A 1,925-nucleotide genomic window follows, 5' to 3' on the forward strand; every position below is an offset into this window, starting at 1 on the left:
TGTGGTACAGAATGACATTCATTGTGTGGAACATGTTTGGAACATATGTCATCCATTTTTATTGTAAGTTTATTTCAGGGTCTATTGGGAGGTGTAGATTTTTCTGATGGTAAATAATTTACCATTACCCTTTCACAATTTGCTCTGATGACAGGAAATCATGTGGTAATCATAAGTGGGCGAGGGCTACCATATCAGGAGTGGGTACAGCTAACGAAGCGAGTTCAGAAGGATGGGGAAAAGTGTGTGAGAAATGTGAGAATAGGGACATTGAATGTAGGGAGCTTAACAGGTAAAGGTAGAGAACTAGTTGATCTAATGGAGAGAAGGAAAATTCAAATATTGTGTGTACAAGAGACAAGGTGGAAAGGAGACAAGGCCAAAGTGTTAGCGGAGGGATACAAGCTATTTTACAGTGGTGCTGACCATAGGGGGAGAAATGGAGTTGGAATCATCGTGGACAAGGAACTGAAAGAGGAAGTATGTGAAGTGGAGAGGATTAATGATAGAATAATGAGTATGAAACTTGCAATAGGGAAATCGTTGAGTAGAGTGATCTGTGTATATGCCCCTCAAGTAGGTTGTGATGATAGTGAAAAAGAAGAATTCTGGAAAAACCTAGATGAAGTCGTAATGAGAGTGCCTGAGAATGAGAAGATGTATCTGTGTGGGGATTTGAATGGTCACGTGGGAGGTAGGGAAAATGATGAGGAGTCGGTACATGGAGGTTGGGCATTTGGTGAGAGAAATGAGGAGGGTGGAATGATAGTAGAACATGCGCGAGCTTTTGACCTGAAGATACTGAATACCTGTTTCCAGAAGGAAGATAGACATTTGATAACATATAAAAGTGGAGGGAATGAGAGCCAAATCGATTATATACTTTGCCGGAGAAAACACCACAAGGAAATAAGAAATTGTAAGGTAATAAATGGAGAGAGCATAACATCCCAGCATAGGCTGTTGGTAGTAGATGTGACTGTCAAGGAAGAAGTGAAGGTAAAACATCGTAGGAAATATGAACAGAAGATTAAATGGTGGAGACTGAAAGAGGAAAACCTGAGAAGGCAGTTTAAAGAGAAGATCTTGACGGATATTAGAGTGGAAGAGGATGTTGACGTGTGGTGGACTGTGAATAGTGAAGTGATAAGGAAAACAGGAGAGGAGATACTAGGTAAAACATCAGGGAAAGGAGTACCAGAGGACAAAGAGGTATGGTGGTGGAACAGTGAAGTGCAGGAGGTAGTGAGAACTAAGAAAATAAAGAAGAGAAACTGGGACCTATCAGGCAGAGAACAGGACAAAGAAGAATACTTGAGAGCAAAAAAGGATGCAAAGAGAGCTGTAGCCCAAGCAAAGGCAAGAGCAATAGATGAGGGATATAAGGAAATAGAGAACAATGAAGGAGAAAGAAAACTGTTGAGAATAGCAAAGGCAAGGGATAGAGCTTCAAAGGATGTAACGGTGATCAAACAAGTGAAAGATAATGAAGGAAGGGTATTACAGGAACATGATCAGATCAGAGACAGGTGGAAACAATATTTTGAGAATTTACTGAACGAGGAGAATCCGAGAGAAATATTTGAGAATGGTGAAGCAAACGAAGGGCTAGTTAGGGATATAGGTAGGGAGGAAGTAGTGAAAGCAGTGAAGAAGATGAAAAATGGAAAAGCGGTTGGAGCTGACCAAATACCAGCTGAAGTTTGGAAATGTCTGGGGGAAGAAGGGATCGATTTACTGTGGGGGTTAATGAGGAAAGTGATGGAACAGGAAAGAATACCAAATGAATGGAGAAGAAGTGTGATCATACCAATATACAAGGGAAAAGGGGATGTACAAGAGTGTGGAAATTATAGGGGTATCAAACTTATGTCGCATACAATGAAAATTTGGGAAAGAATAGTTGAAACGAGATTGAGGGAGGA

The 1,925-nt window shown here is 40.7% G+C and overlaps 1 protein-coding gene across 1 annotated transcript; it reads left to right on the plus strand.

The window, feature by feature from the left end:
* Positions 1-154: 154 nt before the first annotated feature.
* On the plus strand, positions 155-1,607 carry LOC103522701 (craniofacial development protein 2-like; the record flags this gene model as incomplete). Its single annotated transcript, XM_008487796.1, has 1 exon — positions 155-1,607. A coding segment is annotated over one exon (1,453 nt), but the record flags the coding sequence as incomplete, so codon positions are not given.
* Between the last annotated feature and the right edge of the window lie 318 nt (positions 1,608-1,925).

Source organism: Diaphorina citri, unplaced genomic scaffold, assembly GCF_000475195.1.
Source record: "Diaphorina citri unplaced genomic scaffold, Diaci psyllid genome assembly version 1.1 scaffold10447, whole genome shotgun sequence".
NCBI classification, from domain to species: Eukaryota; Metazoa; Arthropoda; class Insecta; order Hemiptera; family Psyllidae; genus Diaphorina; species Diaphorina citri.